The sequence below is a fragment of the Sorex fumeus genome, unplaced genomic scaffold (genome assembly GCF_029834395.1).
Source record: "Sorex fumeus unplaced genomic scaffold, SorFum_2.1 ptg000028l, whole genome shotgun sequence".
In the NCBI taxonomy this organism is placed as follows: domain Eukaryota; kingdom Metazoa; phylum Chordata; class Mammalia; order Eulipotyphla; family Soricidae; genus Sorex; species Sorex fumeus.
The window spans coordinates 6740797-6758549 of record NW_026606085.1 but is presented as its reverse complement, the minus strand read 5'-3'; the positions used below and the strand labels follow the sequence as shown (position 1 = coordinate 6758549).

General features: G+C 39.3%; 1 protein-coding gene across 1 annotated transcript in view; it reads right to left on the bottom strand.

The window, feature by feature from the left end:
- Positions 1-17753, bottom strand: part of CFAP52 (cilia and flagella associated protein 52) — an 80031-nt gene that overhangs the window by 1253 nt on the left and 61025 nt on the right. Inside the window, exons 11-13 of the mRNA XM_056115168.1 lie at positions 16464-16615; positions 9432-9534; positions 697-808 (exon numbers count right to left, since the gene is read on the bottom strand). Coding sequence (XP_055971143.1) covers positions 697-808; positions 9432-9534; positions 16464-16615 — 367 coding nt within the window. The remainder of the gene's footprint in view (positions 1-696; positions 809-9431; positions 9535-16463; positions 16616-17753) is intronic.

Sequence of the window (17753 nt, the reverse complement as noted above, 5' to 3'; positions counted from 1 at the left end):
TGTGGGCCGGAACAATAGCACAGCAGGTAGGGTGTTTGCCTTGCATGAGGCCAACACGGGCGACCGGAGTCCAATTCTTCCACTCCTCTCGGAGAGCCCGGCAAGCTACCAAGAGTATCTTGCCCGCAGGGCAGAGCCTGGCAAGCTTCCCGTGATGTATTCGATATGCCAAACATAGTAACAAGTCTCACAATGTTACTCGGCCCGCTCGAGCAAATCGATGAACAACGGGAGGACAATGACAGTGACAGCTTTTATTTGTGCACTCTTAAAGTCCTAGGCAAGTGTTTTTCAGAAACGTAATTTCTGAATTCTCCTATTCCAGCACCCTAGCTACAACGTGAAGTGCTGAATCCAATCATTCTCTCTCTCTCTTTCTCTCTCTCTCTCTCGCTCTCTCTCTCCCTCTCTCTCCTTTGCTCTCCTCGCCCTTGCATCTCTTTCTCTCTCCTCTCACTCTCTCTGTCCTTTCTTCCTGTGTGGACTAAACATGATGATTTATGGGGCCCATGTGGTACCAGGAAACAACATAGTATCCATTATACTGGATAATGTGTCTTGATCCCTGTACTCTCTCTCTGTTTCTATGTATACATTTAAATCTGTTTTGCTGACACTTTTGATAGCCTCTTGCTTGGGTGTTACATTTTTATATTTAAATAAGCCATATCTATCTTTCTCTATCCCAGTACTAACCTGTGACAAAGTGTACTCCATCCAGTGTGATATCCATGCCATTTATTGATCCAGATAAGGAACCTTCCAACTCTCGGATTACTGACCCATCAAATACTTCCCAGTAAGCAATCTAGAATTCAGGAAAGGATCATTTAAGCATGAATAAATCCAGTGGAATCATTCACATGTAACCTAACAAAAGCTAATTTTACAGAATTTTGTAGAAATTAAGAAAATATGTCAAGGGGTGATATGCTAACTGATATTATAAAATACTACAGCAGGGGTGGAAGAATCATTTTAATATTTTAAGTATTCCATTTAAGAAGTGCATTCTATTTGAGGAGATGCTGGTAGACTGATAAACCAATAACATGATAGAATATGTTTTTTATTAGCTAAGCACACTAAGTCACAGCAAACTATAAAAGGAAGGAGAAAAAAATGTCCTTTATCCACTTTATCAACTCCGCTTTTGTGAAAGAAAATAAGCTACAGACAGAATGTAAGGGGAAATATTTCATGCCTTCAGATTGAGAAGCAATTGAGTAATCCAGAGAGTTCTAAAGACTGAACTTAAAATTTGCTTTCTTGGGCAGCTCAGATAGAGAAGGGAGCACCAAATAAAGGGTGTTTGGAGGATCCTCCCTGGAGGGGAGATGCATGTTGAAAGTAGACTATGGACCGAACATGTTTGCCACTCAATGCCTCTTTTGCAGACCACAACACCCAAAAGGAGAGAGAGAACAAAAGGGAACGTCCTGCCACAGAGCCGGGGTGGGATGGGGGGGGGGATGGAGGTGGGAGGGATACTGGGATCCATGGTGGTGGGAAATGGGCACTGGTGGAGGGATGGGTATTTGATCATTGTATAATCGAAACCCAAGCACAAAAAGTTGTAAATCTACAACTGTACCTCATGGTGTTTCACTAATGAAAAGAAAAAAAAAGAAAAAAGAAAAAAAATTGCTTTCTTATATGGCTAACCCTCCCCCTACCACCACTCTTTCCATCCTTTCCCCAATGTTCTCTTTTGCCTCATAGCAATAAAATATTCCAGAGGGTGCATATTAAATACTAGGTGATAACACCATGGTAGTTTAGGGGGTGAGTAGGGGAGACAAGAGTCAAGGGAGCGAGATGAACTGCTTTCATATTATTAAACTTTGAAACTTTATCATTTGCAGCCTACTTAAAAAGTATCAGCTCATTTTAAACGAAGAACTTTTGGCCAAGAGTTAGGAGTATGAATTTTGTTGTATATTTCACTCTTTCTCTTTGCTTGATGTTGATACCATTATTTATGTTCATTATGCCAGAAAACTGTGAATCTAAATTTAGCTCAAAATTATGTTATTTTAAGTATTTATGTAATTTTTAATTGATGTAGTGTCTGGGGAGATAGTACTGTGGTAAGGTGCTTGCCTTGCATGCAGGACATCTAGGTTTGATCCCCAGAACCCCATAATTGTCCCCCAAGCTCTGCTGAAAGTGATCAGTAAGCACAGAGCCAGGAGTAAGACAAGTGTAGACCTCCCCAAAACAAAACAAAATAAAAACAAAAAATCTAATTTTATTTGCTTTAACAAATACTTCTATTTTCTTCCCCCTCCCTTTTTTGCCACAGATAGGAAGGTGTTTCCTTCAGTTCAGTGTTGCCCTGGCTCCTCATGTAATCTATGTTTTCTTTCTACCTGCTCCATTTCTTACAATCTTGTTCACTCATTACTAAATGTTCATTTACCTATTCGCTTACATTTATATTGATCATTTCCGTTATTTATCACTCAAAATATATACATAAAAATAAATAAGGGGCTGGAGTAATACTACAGTGGGTAAGGTGCTTGTCTTGCATGCAGCCAACCCAGGTTCAATCCCCAGCATCCCATATGGTTCTCTAAACACAGCCAGGAGGCATTCCTGAGAGCATAGTCAAGAGTAAGCCCTGAGCACACAGCCAGATGTGGCCCCCAAACAAAAAAAAATAAATATATGAGAGAGCGGAGGCATAATAATATGGCCAATATATTTATAATAATAAATCTATAAATAATAGCATTACCATTTATTAACTTATTGAATCACCATGAATTACAAAGTTACAAAACTATTTATTATTGAGTTTCAAGTGTTAATTTATTATTATTTAAATACTCTAATGAATTTCCTAAATAGCAAACCCAGTGGTTCTCAATGGGCTGCTCCTGGATCAGTGCTTAAGAACTTGTGGTGTTGGTCATATAAACCACTGGGCCTCCCACATAAAAAGCATGTGCTTCAGTCCATTGATCTCTCTATCTTTTCTTTCTCTCTCTTGGGGCCCATGACTATTCAAATTTGAGTTAGACTCTCAAATTTTATAATGTAAATCCTAGAATATAGCCACCATCATAGTAATTAAAACATATTGAGCCTTGATTCCTACACTGACATCTGCCTGAGATGTGTCCTTTCTTACTCTCAGGTCTCACTAGTTCACATCTTCCCATGATGTACTTTCCTACTTTAGGACACATTTACCCTTTCTGAGGAAATGTAACACATCCTGGCTTGGATGTGTTACTTGCTTTTCTAGCGCTATTTGGCAATAATGTTGGTTTACCCAAATCCAGAAAGGTAGACCTCTTTGTAGTAGACATTTTGCCACACCCAGAAAGGTGTGAAAATATTACTTAACAGACAAGAAGTCTTAAGAGTCAGCTATGAAATGCCAAAGCCCTGTTCCAGAGAAAAAGAGATTTGGACAACTTTTGAAGGCTTGGTTTAAATAACAAGGAGTAGGCCCAATATTAAGTGCCCTCCAAACTCAGGGGGAGACCCTGAAGACAGGCCGACTCAAGAAAGAACTTAAATAGTCTTTGCCAATGGAAAACAAGGAATGTCCAGATCTGCAATCATTTCATGGGTTCTAAACTTAAGAATCAAGAGAAAAATCCCAATAACTTGGATATCTCTAACCCAAGAGTGGGATAGAATGGATTTTTGCATGCTAGGCAAGATGAGAAGACTCCTCTGAGAAGACTGAGAAGTTTGAGGCCACCATCATCTCACTGTGCTGACCTTATTGTCACAGCGTCTTTCTAAGCCTTGGTAACCAGACATGACAGGTAAAAATTAATTTCTTTTTTAAAAATTTTATAATGTAGGAGTACTGCTATTTATTCAGCCGTTGATTAAGCTGATTGAATTGGGCATGAACTCCACAAAAATTATTAATTTTAATTATTATTTATTGATCAGGATGGGATGGAGTGATAGCACAGCAAGTAGGGTGTTTGCCTTGCACACGGTTGACCTGGGTTCAATTCCTCCGTCCCTCTCGGAGAGCCCGGCAAGCTACCGAAAGTATCCTGCCCACAATACGGAGCCTGCCAAGCTCCCCATGGCATAGTCAATATGCCAAAAACAGTAACAAGAAGGCTCACAATGGAGACGTTACTGGTGCCCATTTGAGCAAATCGATGAACAATGGGAGGACAGTGCAGGACAGTGCTACAGTGCTATTAATGAGGATAACCTGACTTGTCCTTAGCAAACTCCCAGGACTCCCAGCAAATAACAGAATTCTCTAATCTTGCTTTATTTATGCAAAACAACTGACCATGGTTATAAAAGCAAATTATTTGTTAAATGCAGAGAGAAAACTATGTTTCAGTAACATGCCTTTTTGTAGAAATCAGTGTAGTTCTATGGAGGTGACAAACTTTCTGGGTGGGTAAGGATGTAAAATCTTCCCCTCTAAGGCATAAATTGCCAAGAAAAAGGTTAAATATTCAGGATATGTATCTACTCCTGAAGGTTTGTCTTTGTACAAAAGCCTTGCAGAAGTTATTCTTAAACTCACAGCACTTCAAACTAGAAAATAATTGAGACCTTTCTTGGAAATGACAGGATTCTGTACATTTGGAATCCTTGTCCATAGCAATATAGCAAAACTTTTGTATAAGGAACTAAAGGAGACTTATTTTAGACCCTAGAGTAGAACTAGAACTGCCATCTGGAACTTCAAACTCTTAAAGATCACTTAATCTCAGCTCCAATACCTAATCAGAGAAAAGTTGTGTACCTTATATGTAGATAAGAAGCAAGGATAACACTAGGTTTGTTAACTTCTAAAACTTCGGGAAACTCCTACACCTTATATGTAGCTAAGAAGCAAAGCTTTATAACTGTATCTCATACTATAATAATAACAAGGGCTGGAGCGATAGCACAGCGGGAGGGCGTTTGCCTTACAAGCGGCCAACATGGCCGACCCGAGTTCGATTCCTCCGCCCCTCTGGGAGAGCCCGGCAAGCTACCGAGAGTATCTTGCCCGCACGGCAGAGTATTACCCGTGACGTATTCGATATGCCAAACACAGTAACAACAAGTCTCATGATGGAGAAGTTACTGGGCCCACTCAAGCAAATTGATGAACAATGGGAGGACCGTGACCGTGAATAATAAAATTAACATTCTGAATTTAAAAAAAGTAATGTGGAGTTCATACCCACAATCAATGGCTGAATAAATAGCAGTATTCCTACAATATAAAAAAAACTTTCCCCAATATAATCAAAACCATCTACCACAAGCCCACAGAAAGCGTTAATCTCAATGGGGAAAAACTAAAGGCTCTCTCCCTAAGATCAGACACAAGACAAAGCTGCCTACTCTTGCCACTCCTATTCAATATAGTACTGGAAGTAGTTGCAAAAGCAGTTAGAGAAGAAAAAGATATCAAGGACATCATGATAGGAAAGGAAGAAGTCAAGCTTTCACTATTAGCAGGTGACATGATACTATAATTCGAAAATTCTAAAGAATCTACAAAAATTCCTGGAAACAATAGATTTGTTTAATAAAGTAGCAGGTCAGAAACATCGTCTCAAGAAAGAGAGATACAAGTATGAAATGACAAGAGAATGGATCTGAGTGGAGACTGGTAACCTAGATTGTCTGAATTGTGTTGAGAACCTGAAAGATCAAGAAGATTGGAACACAATCATTTCACATCTGCCTCAATGACCAAGTAGATTGGAGCACAATCATTTTACATCTGTCCACATTCTTAGAATATAATAAAGTGCTTACTCATCCCACTTCCCTTTGTTAAAAAAAATATAAAACCTTTCTCTGGAATCCTTTGGGAAACCCTTCCATAATATGGGAGTTTCCTTGCATTTCTTTTTCTTTCCTTTCTCATTCCTTAAACCATTTTTTTTCTGATTTTGACCACTTGATCTCTGGTCCCTTTCTTTCATTATTGACTGCTTGAAAACAAGAACCTGTGTGCCTGCACCATTAAAACAGCACCACCTATTCAGCATTGAGAAATCTACCCAACAGATTAGCAGCTTGACTTCAAACAAAAGTCTAACTGTTCAGGGTACAAATATTTATTGGTTCTTATTAATACCTTCACTGGGTGGGCATTCTCTAACCATACTGAAAAAGCCAAAGAAATGTCTAAAGTGTTGCTTAAGGAAATAATCCCTAGATCTGGCTTTCGAGGTCATTACAGAATGACAATAGAACTTTATTTGATTCTAAAGTCACCCCATATTCAGCCTCTGCCTTAAAAATTAATTATCTTGGGACTGGAGTGATAGCACAGTGGGTAGGGTGTTTGCCTTGCATACGGCTGACCCGGGTTCGATTCTCAGCATCCAATATGGTCCCCCGAGCACCGCCAGGAGTAATTCCTGAGTGAAGAACCAGGAGTAACCCCTGTGCATCGCTAGGTGTGACCCAAAAAGCAAAAGAAATTAATTAACTACACACAGCCTTGTACATCCTCTGGCCAAATTACAGGAAAGATGGAGAAATATAATCATACCCTAACCAAATATATTAGAGAAATTATGTCAAGAAACTTCTGAGACTTGGTTTTCACTCCAGACTATATTTCAAGATAGGGAATAAATAGCTCCTAAGAAAAGACACAGAGGCAGGGTAGGAAGGGGGGGTGGGGGGTGGGAGGGATACTGGGATCCGTGGTGGTGGGAAATGGGCACTGGTGGAGGGATGGGTATTTGATCATTGTATAATTGAAACCCAAGCACAAAAATTTGTGTCTACAACTGTACCTCATGGTGTCTCACTAATAAAAATTTTTTAAAAAAGTATTCTGTATTACAAAAAAAAAAGACTTTATCTTGGTCCCCTTGAACTGGTATATGGTAGGCCCTTTTAATGTTAGATTCTTACTGGACTTGGAGAGCTGTGATGTGAATTACAATAATATAGTGTTATGCTGTTTAAAAAATTTGACATGTATTCTTTGAACTTATGATTTTGCTTGTATGAGTGGAAAAATTTTAGTTTTGAGAAATGCCTTAACTTGAAATTTGTACAAACCATAAAAACTCCCTTTCCTGACACCCTTTTGCTATACTGTCTTGTTCATAATAAATCACATAAATCAAAGATACCATGTTTCAAACCACCACCTCCTTGCTGATGCCTGGTAGATAAGTGTGACTGATAAGGACATATGAGTTTGCACTAATACCCTGTACAATGTCTTGTGGGATTCCCCAATAGAGACTGATTATTTCAAGCATTTTTGCCTACTCTCAGTCCACCGGTAAACACACTTTATTCTTCTTCCTTAAGTCTTGGTGTGCTTGATCAAGGGAATTTTAAGCACAGCATATCCACGTACTCAATATAGATTTAAGGGGGTAAAATCTCTAGAGATTAAATGTTGTAGCAGGAAGACATGAAGGAAAGAATACGGTAATGTATACTGGGAAAACACTGTCTGGAACTGAAATCAGTCCAAAGGCACAAAGATGACACAAAAATATATCTTAGGAGCCAAATCACTGAAATGCAGACCTTTAGCCCCAGAGCACAAACGTTCTCCTGGGATAAAAAGTAGCTAAGCCCCTTAGGAGCAGATACTACAGACTATAACAAAGATAAGGAGAAAAACATAAAAAGTTCCAAGCTGTTTCTGGCAACCACCCTTGAAATGAGCTTTGGGGAGGAGGTAGTTTGGGGAAATTGTATATAAACTACTTGGCAGAGGAAAAGGGGCCTTGTCTCTTTGACCAGCTCTGAGATATGTACTTTATTATCCTACTGCCTCTTTGGCTACACATCTATCTGGCCTGTGATGTGTATTTTCTTACTTTTCCCATTCTAAGAAAATGGCCTTTACATCTTGCTTTTGATGTGTACTTTCTTTCTTTCCTTTTTTGTTCTTTTTGGGTTACACACACCCAGTGATGCTCAGGGGTTACTCCTGGCTCTGCACTCAGGAATTACTCCTGGCCATGGTGGGGGACCATATGGGATGCTGGGTATAGAACCCAGGTTAGCCGCATGCAAGGCAAATGCCCTACCCACTGTGCTATCACTCCAGCCCCCTTGATGTGTTCTTTCTTTGTTCACTCTTAAGTAGTCTGTGTTTTCTATTAAGCACATATCTCTATCATTCCCTCCCTTTATTTCCTGAAAAACTTTATAAACCATATACCAAAACCATATACCAAAGTATTTACAGTGGAACTTTGATTACCTCTCTAATTAACAATTCTATGCCAGTTCTTATAGGAACTACATTTTGACTGTAGTGAAATGTGGGGTTAAGAGATTGACTGGGACCCAAAAAACTGGAACACATGTTTTGCATTCAGGAGCTTGGGATTTAATACCAGAGCACTAGATAGTCCTTGAGCATTTGGACAGGTATAACCTCTGAGCACTGCCCGATTTGGGTACTATCCACAAGAACAAAGAGATAGGAAGGCCTAAGTCAATTTGGGTTCATGAGACATATTAAGGCAAATATTCTAGTTGGACTATGTAATATTTCTTGCGTTTCTATGACAAAGTATCTCCTATGATTCCCAAAATCCTAGATGAGAAGAGTGTAACTCAGTGGTAGACACCAATGTCAGGACCTAGATTCTATCCCCAAAAGCACAAATAAAAAGAAATAAATTAGTTAAATAAATATGAATAACCACCATGCAAGTTTAAATAATAAAAATATTATACCTAAATTCTTATATGGGTAATTGGAGAAAGGCACATTTAATATATTTTTTACAATAATTTGTTACTTTCAACTCCATCAATTTTTTCTGTAGCTAATGAAATTATAAATATTTGAATTTTACTTTTATTATTTGAAAATCATGTTAAAGTCTGAATTTGGGGAATCGAGACAGACAAATTGAGTATAAAATAATTAGATAGGTATCATATGGGTAAAACCATCTTCCTTATTCCTTATTCTTTATCCTCCCTCCTTATACCACCATATACATCTATCCTCTTCAATGAGAAATGTTACTCAAAAGAAAGACGATCTTTACTGAAGTAAGTGGACTCCTCAACTAACTAGGTTTTTAATATATTGATGGAGTAGAATGAAAAGAGATGACATGCTCTATTGTCATTCAAATTGTTTAGTCAAAGTGATTTGGGCACTGCAATTCTATTCCAGCAACAGAAAAATGTCCTAATAATAAAAAACAGTTCTTGTTGAGTATCCACTAAGTGCAGACCCCCTGCAATTACCACTATGTACAAGCATCATGTGAATCACCAAACATTTCAATTTGGTCTCTTTCATTATTTCCATAAAATTTTTAAATAGCATGACTGATCAGCAGCAAAATCATTGAAATGGCATCCTCTAGACTCCCTGAACTGCATCTTCAGCTGCAATGCCATAGTGTGATTTCCGTAGTACATACACACACACACAAAACAAACAATAAAGCATCTTAACTCTTACTAGAAATATTTACCTTTCTGTCTGTCCCACTGGTGATGACCTGAAATTCTTCAGGGTGGTAACAAACACACTGAAATAAAGTGTTGGCCAGGATCATCTGATTCCTCCTAAGATGCCTAAAAACAAAGGTGATGTTAAGGAACCAAAGCACTGAAACCAAATGTCATCAACACTGAGATCAAGAGACCAAACTTTAACAACCAAACTTAGAAAGGTGCCTGTCAAGAGGTCAGGCTGGAGTGTGTGTGTAGTGGTGTTGTGGGGGCGGGGGGCAAGAAAGGGGACCTGAGAACATTGGTGGAGGAAAGTTGATGCTGGTGATGGAATTGATATTACAATACTGTATGTCTAAAACTCAATCATGGTGCTTTAGTAAAATAAAAAATATATATTAAATAGCTGTAAAAGTCAACTTCCTTCTCTCTAGAAAGTACTTATTTTTCTTTTTTTCCGTTTTTTCTTTTTTTTTTTTGCTTTTTGGGTCACACCCAGAAGTGCTCAGGGATTACACCTGGCTCTGCACTCAGGAATTACTTCTGGCAGTGCTTGGGGGACCATATGGGATGCAGGGGATTGAACCTGGGCCGGCCACATGCAAGGCAAATGCCCTACCTGCTGTACTATCGCTCCATTCCCAGAAAGCACTATTTTTCAAATTGAATTTTGTACAAGTTGGATTTGAATTGGTTTAACTATACCAAATGCACTAGGAGTATTTTCAAAGGCAAAGCACAACATTCTATGATAAGTCTAAAGTTCCTATTGGAAAAAAATTGAAGACTGAACTTAGAGTCAAAATTCTAAGTTCTCCCTCCACCTGCCCCCTAAGAACTCAAGCAGCCGCCATCTTTCAGAAGTGCAAGCATGCAGGTTCCACGATGGTAAACTCCAGGCCTCAAGGGATAGGGGATGGGCCGGTCCTTCTCATCTCTCCATCCCTATGGGACCCTGGAGGTCACGCACACAAACTGCCTCCGGCTGCTGCTTAAGCTCCTTGACAGCCCAAATCCAGAGACACACAAAAGAATCTCCACGTGAGCAGCTTATGGCAGAGATTTCGCAAGACCCTAATTATCTAAAATTTTAGAATTCCAGGAGAGCACAGCTGTGACAGCTTATGCTACTCAAAACAAGCAATACAAAAGAGAGTATGGGGGAGAGTGTCTGCCACAGAGGCAGGGGAGGGGTGGGGTGGGGGAGACACTGGGGACCTTGGTGGTGGGAGATGTGCACTAGTGGAGGCTTGGGTGAGAGATCATTGTATGACTGAAACTCAAACAGGAAATCTTTATAAGGGTATCTCACAGAGGAAAAGTAATAAAATAAAATTAACATTCTGAATAAAACAGTAATGTGGAGTTCACATCCAACTCAATTATCTTAAACAATGGCTGAATCAATAGCAGTACTCCTACATTATAAAAAAAATTCTGAATTCTTTATAAGGTACTTTGTTCTTGAGGATGGGTTGGAGCGATAGCACAGCGGGTAGGGTGTCTGCCTTGCATGTGGCTGACCCGACCGATCCAGGTTCAATTCCTCTGGCCCTCTTGGAGAGCCCGGCAAGCTACCGAGAGTATCTTGCCCGCACAGCAAAACCTGGCAAGCTACCCGTGACGTATTCGATATGCCAAACACGGTAACAACAAGTCTCACAATAAAGACGTTACTGGGCCCGCTTGAGCAAATCAGTGAATAACAGGAGGACAGTTACAGTGTCAGTGATGAAACCTATATGATATTCAAGCTAAACTTATGCTTTTGTTTTGGGACCAAATCAAAAGTTGGGGGGTGCTTGTAGTTCAGTGGTGAGAATTGATTCTAGTAGTGGCTCTGGAGACCATGAGGTATCTGAGATCAATCTGGGGCTTCTCTATAAGCCATCTCTCCAGAGATGAGCATTTTAAACCACAGACACAAATTAACCAGAGATTACCCATTATATACAGAGAGGCTTAACGTATTTGAGGCTGTCATAAATCATTCATAGAAACAAGTTCAGATCTCCCTTCAGTACAAATAGGAAGTTTATGTGTAGACTAATACTTTTTACAAGCATTAGGAAAATGGTTATATACAAATAACTGTTCCTAAACCATTCAACAATGTTTTTTAGCCTTTTCTGCTGCTCTGCTTTACAGTGTTTTTTATTTTCAAATAAACTCTTGCTAAGCTTTACTTTTGCCTGTGTCTGTTGCTCAATTCATAATTTGAGATAGTTGGATCCGAGACATAACTAAGAACACGATCAGCTGAAGAGAAAGAAAAGTTTACAGCACTGTGCCCACTGCCATGATAAGATCATTATAGCCCTGACTAGATTGTGTAGGATGACCAGATTCTACATCATAAGTTATTTTCCCTCGAGATAAGGGATATAGCTAAAAGGGTTGGAGGTATGTGATATACAGAGGCCTTGATTCTGTCCCCGTAATCACATGCATTGAGCCCTGGTGGTCCCCAAACCACTGGACTTCAACAGTGCCATATTGCCAGTTTTATTATTTAGTTTTATCATCGAAGTATCTCCAGAAATAGCCACCAAAGCCCTCTGAGCACAGTGTGGGAGTTCTCTACCCTCCCAAACCTATTTCCCTTCTCCCTCTTGGGAAAAATAATGTTTCTTCTTTCTTTCTTCCTTTCTTTCTTCCTTTCTTTCTTTCTTTCTTTCTTTCTTTCTTTCTTTCTTTCTTTCTTTCTTTCTTTCTTTCTCTCTCTCTCTCTCTCTCTCTCTCTTTCTTTCTTTCTTTCTTTCTTTCTTTCTCCCCTCCCTCCCTCTCTTCCTTCCTTCCTTCCTTCCTTCCTTCCTTCCTTCCTTCCTTCCTTCCTTCCTTCCTTCCTTCCTTCTTTCCTTCCTTTCCTTCCTTCCTCCCTCCCTCCTCTCTTTCTCTCTTTCTCTCTTTCTTTCTTTCTTTCTTTCTTTCTTTCTTTCTTTCTTTCTTTCTTTCTTTCTTTCTTTCTCCCCTCCCTCCCTCCCTCCCTCTCTTCCTTCCTTCTTTCCTTCCTTTCCTTCCTCCCTCCCTCCTCTCTCTCTCTTCTTTCTTTCTTTCTTTCTTTCTTTCTTTCTTTCTTTCTCTCTCTCTCTCTCTCTCTCTCTCTTTCTTTCTTTCTTTCTTTCTTTCTTTCTTTCTTTCTTTCTTTCTTTTGGTACACTAGGAGGTACTCAGGGCTTACTCCTAGCACTATGCTTCAGAATCACTCAATCACTCCTGGCAGTGCTCAGGGCACCGTATAGGTGATGGGACCCAGGTTATCAAGTGTTTACCTGCTGTACTATTTCTTCCTCCTCAATTTTATCTTTTCTTAAATCTGAGTAGTGTTTTATTGTGTATAAAGGATATACAATCATTTCTTTATCCAGTCAACTATTCTTGGGGAATTGGGTTATTTCCAGGTTTTGACTATTGTGAATAGGCTGCAATGAACAGAACACGCCAAATGTCTTTCTGAATAGAGTTTTGGGATTACTGGGGTAGTTGCCAAGAAGTAAAACTGCTGGGTTATATAGAAGCTTAATTCCTAGTTTGTTGAGGAGTGTCCATATTGTTTTCCCAAAAGGTTGGATCAGTCAATATTCCCACCGCAGGGAATGAGTGTCTCTTTCTACCCAAATCCACACCAACAGTTTGTTTTTCCCCCCCTTTATGATGTGTCTCACTGGTATGAGATGACATCTCCCCTTTGCTTTATTTGCATTTCCCTGATGCACAGCATTTTCCACACACCTTTTGGCCATCTGTATGTCTTCTTCAAGCAAGTTTCTGTTAATCTCTTTCTCTCATTTTTTTGATTGGGCTCTTGGTTATTTTCTTGCAAAGTTCTACCAGTGGTTGCATAGACATTTTTTTTTTCTTTTTGGGTCACAGCCGGCAATGCTCAGGCGTTACTTTGGCTCTGCACTCAGAAATTACTCCTGGCAGTGCTTGGAGGATCATATGGGATGCTGGAGATCAAACCCAGGGTTGCCTGCGTACAAAGCAAACGTCCTCCCGACATACTATTGCTCTGGCACCACTACTAGTGTTTTATATATCTTCTATGACATTCCTTTATCAGATGGGTTGTGGGCAAATATATGAGTAATAGGCAAATATCATAATTTTTAGTCAAAAATCCCCTTATTTCTAATTTTCAAGTGATGGAGATTTTTTCCTGTTTCTTTTTGTGATTAGTTTCCATTTTCAAAGCATCATGGTCTAAGAGTAGTTAAACATAATTTTTATCTGTTTGATTTTATGGACATACATTTAGGGTTCTAGCTTGTGGTATATCTTGAGGAGTGTCCTGTATCCACTGAAGAAGAATGTGTACTCAACTTTTGAAAGATGAAGGACCCATATTCCATCTGACCACTACCACCATCATTGTGAAGACTTTTCTGTGGGATAGGTGAATGAATCCCTTTGCATTTATATATCTTCTTTGGCCTATTTATTCCATTCTTTCTCTCAAGACCACTTTGATATTTTGCCTAATCATCCAGAAGTAATAAGAGAAACGTCTACTGTTCTTGTATTGCTATCAGATCTTCTTTCCTGTATATTAGAATTGCATTAAATATTTTAATGGTCTATTAGATTGTTTAAGAATGTGAGCTCTTGCTATTTGATCGTTAAAAATGTTCATAGTGGCCCTTTATGGCATTTATAAATTTGAATTCTATATTGCCTGATATTGGTATGGTCACCCCAACCATTTTAAGGGAATTGTTTGCCTCTAAGATTGCTTCCCTGACTTCCACTGTGCTTATTTACTGTTATTATGTGTCTCTTGTAAGTAGCAGGAAGTTAGATTAAGTTTTCTGATCCATAATGCCACTTTTGACTTCATGCTATTAAAATTGAGTGAGATTATTGAGATGAATAAATTCAATGACATAACTTTCTAGAAGTTATACATATTTTTGAAATTTATCTTGACTTCCACTATTCTTCCTGCATTAACATATGCCTCAGAGACCTGGACCCTACGAAAACACTATGGATGAGAACACTATTCGGGTCTCTCAAAGAGGAATCGAAAGAACTATGCTTGGAATATCATGATTCACTCAAATGAGAGATAGAATCCGGAGTTCTGATCTTCGTCAACGCTCAAGAATCAGGGACGCTGTCTCATTTGCCAAGACATCAAAAATCAGATGGGCTGGACACGTAATGAGGTTTACAGACAACCGCTGGACTAGAGCCATTACTGATTGGATTCCACGAGACATCAAAAGATCACGTGGACGCCCACCTATAAGATGGTCAGACTTCTTCGTCAAGACCTTAAATGGTCGGTTTGAGGCTCTACATGTTCCTAAAACGAACAGATACCATTGGGCTACACTAGCACGCAACCGGGATGAATGGAGACGTTACTGGCACCCGCTCGAATAAATCGATGAATAACGGGGATTAAGTGATTAAGTGATCTTGACTTTTAAAGAAGTTTCTTTAATACTTCTTGCAAAACTTGTTACAAGGCAATCCATTTCCTAAATTCATGAAGCTTTTTATCATTCCTTTGAATTTAAAAGATAATCCAGTTGGAGAGCGTATTCTTGGCGAGATTATAATGTAATCAATTCATTACATTGAAGGGTTTTGTTTATGTTTCTTACTATATATCACCATTATCTTCTGACCTTTAAAGTCTCATTTGTTCTCCTCTGAATCAAATGGAAGTTTCTTTCAAATTCCTTTTTTGGTCTTGTTGCTTTCAATATTGTTTCTTGCTTTGACTTTTATCATTCTGATAACAATGTGTCCTGGAGTTTTCCATTTGGGTCTGTTTTGGCTGGGACCCTTCAGGTCTCTTGAATCTGGGTGCCAGCATTCCTCAATTCTGGAAAATTTTTATCTATGATTTCTTTGACTAGTAACTCTTCATTGAATTCACCTTCACCAAGAGACTCTGGTGATTATTATTTTTCCTCTTCAACTCATATAGTTCTCAAGTGTGCTATTCATTTCTTTTCAGACATTACCATCTTCTGCTATTTCTAGAGATTTTCTGCAACTCATCATGGAGCTTGCCAATTACTCTCAGTTGTTACTAGAATGTAATGCTTAGGCCTTCCATTGAATTTCTGTTAGTTTCAGTTATGTCATTTCTTCTCTCATGCTTTCTTCTGCTTTATTTGCTACCTATACCATAATTTTTCCAAGCGTATACTTTTTTCAGGTCTATGTGAGAGGCTATAGAATTGTTTGGAACTTTCAAGCCTTCCACACTTGAGCTTGATGAGATTGTTGAGCTTGATGGGATTCTACTTGGCTTCTCCATTGTATACACTATACTCTGACACAAAGTACACTGTGAGGGTGAATCTTTGTAGTTTGACCTGATGGGAGATTTATAATGAATCAATTCTCCAAGTGCTACTATTTTCTTCCCTGCCACACCTTCCCAGAAACATTTTGTTTTTTAGTGCTTGTGATATCTAGGTCTGATATGTATTACACAGCTTCTTTCAATGCTAGATTAGCTCTGCCTCCCTTCTTGCTACAATTTAAATTTCTATGGTTTCTTACTACCATCAACCACTGCCTTTGAGAGGACTTTTCTGTGGGATAGATAGGATAGATATATAGATAGATAGATAGATAGATAGATAGATAGATTTTCTGTAGGATAGATAGTAGAATAAGATATTAATAGCGTGGAGCCCTGGTACCACTAGAGGTACCACCAAATCTGTGGGTTCACCTCAAGAAGTGTAAGTGTGTAGAGTGTATTATGTAATATGTAGAATTACTGTAAGACGAGTAAGGCCAGGAACTTCAGGGTATAAGTAGCAGAAAATGGAGTTATATGTGCCTGCAGTGATGAGAGGTCAGTCACCATCTATTTTAATTAATCTAGCTCTTCCTGGAAGCCATACCTTATCTACATCATCTAAAAATCCCTCAACACTCCTATAAAACATAGGTTCTCCAGTTACACTTCTTTACTGTTGCCTTAAATAAGATTGTGACTCTCCATTTGCATATTATTTTGAGTACAATTAAATGTTGTATCTTGTATGTGCTGCTTTGTTGTCCCCATCACAGGTACCTACACCAGGTCCCAAATGATGCAAGTTCCATCTGTACTGGCTGTGACACACTCCTCGTTGTTCTTTTTCACCCTAATACAGGACACAGAAGACTTGTGCTCCTTTAGGGCCTCCTCCAGCTTCTGAGTCTGGCAATCTATCTGCCATACTCTCACCTAAAAGCCACAAAACACAGGTTCTCAATACAAACTTGTAAAGTTTTGAAGGAACCTTTTCTGAATTTCCTGTTGTCATCCCAGTTTTGGGCGAAAAAATGGGGCAGAAATATTCTGTCAGGAAGTTGTGAAAATGCTACTATCCTCCTGCTCTTAGGACTGAGAAATATACCAGACACACACTAATAAAACCAATAATACAGGAGTTATTGCTAAACCAAGTTAATTAATATATTTATTCACTTATGATAAGGATTGCTCTCTAATTTCTAGTACTATCAGAAAATTTCTTTGGTACTTAGCACTGTATAAAAACTTTCATATTGGGGCCAGCGTGAAAGTACAGTGGGTAGGATATTTGCTTTGCATACAGCTGACCCATATTTGATCCCTGGCATCCCTTATGGCTCCCCTAGCACCAGCAGGATTAATTTCTGAGCATGAAGTCTAGAATAACCCCTGAGCATGGCTGGATGTGTCCCCAAAAGCAAAACAAACAAAAAATAAAGGAATCTTTTTAAAAACTTTCAGATAAGCTGTTTGGTTTTAATTGAGTAAAATAAATAGGCTAAGTCCAGTTAACATGAGTGTTAATTTTCTTTAAGAAATACTTCTTAAAAAAATCACGATCATGATCACGACCATCCTGTTGTTTGTCGATTGCCTCAAGCAGGCCCCAGTAACGTCTCCTTCATCCTAGCCCTGAGATTTTTAAAAAGTGCCATATTTAAGGCTCTTTCAGGCTTAGGAGAATGAGACCCATCATTGTTACTGGTATTTGGCATATTGAGTACACCACAGGGAGTTTGCCAGACTCTGCCGTGTGGGCAGTTTACATTCAGTAGCCTGCCCGGTGTGTCCAAAGTAAAAATGAGGTAAGATGTCCTGCGGCTGCAAATGCGGCAAATGAGGCCACGCTCTTCCGGGAGCTGGGTTTTATAGTCTCTGGATCTTGGCCGTTGATGGGATTACACGGCGCCTGGGGGCCAGTTCGTGGGTGTGACCCCTGCCTACTGGAAGGTGGAGGATCTGGGTGGAGGATGCTCAGCCCCGATCTGAGATCCGAGTAGGCTTGGAGATCTCAGCCCCGGGACCCGCATGCCTTTGTTCCTCTGCCGGTACCTTCATGCGTGTGGAG